This window comes from Nestor notabilis, unplaced genomic scaffold (genome assembly GCF_000696875.1).
Source record: "Nestor notabilis isolate BGI_N333 unplaced genomic scaffold, ASM69687v1 scaffold21380, whole genome shotgun sequence".
Taxonomy (NCBI): Eukaryota; Metazoa; Chordata; class Aves; order Psittaciformes; family Psittacidae; genus Nestor; species Nestor notabilis.
In genome coordinates, this window is record NW_009912702.1 from 13645 (window position 1) to 14006 (window position 362).

Genomic DNA, 362 nt, shown 5'->3' on the forward strand with positions numbered 1-362 from the left:
CGGGGTTGCCGTGGCGCCCACGAGCCGGGCCGTGCGTCAGCAGGTCTCCCCGGCCAGCCTGGACCCAGGCCACGGTTTGCTCTCTCCCGAGGGGAAAATGGTGAGTACACCTGGGCTATTGTGGCGGCGGCGCTGATAAGATAAGAGGGCCCAGCGGGCAAAGCAAACACGCTTTCCCCTGGGTTTCACACGCGGCCCGTAGTGAACAATGGCGCATTGTGGGGCGTGCGACTGGCCCCGGCAGCGGGCAACCGTGTGTTTTCCAGGCTTCCCATAAAGCCAACGGAGCCCCGCGCTGGGGTTTATTGATCGCATTCCTCGCGGATGGAAGGCACGCTGGGTGGATCGCTGTTTGGTTTCTC

General features: G+C 63.8%; 1 protein-coding gene across 1 annotated transcript in view; it reads left to right on the top strand.

Moving 5' to 3' along the window:
* Positions 1-100, top strand: part of LOC104410638 (hepatocyte nuclear factor 1-beta-like) — a gene marked incomplete at its 3' end in the record, with an annotated part of 11413 nt that extends 11313 nt beyond the window's left edge. The window contains exon 5 of the mRNA XM_010020872.1: positions 1-100. This exon is cut by the window's left edge and continues 52 nt beyond it. Within this exon, the coding sequence (XP_010019174.1) occupies positions 1-100 (100 nt within the window).
* Positions 101-362: the final 262 nt, after the last annotated feature.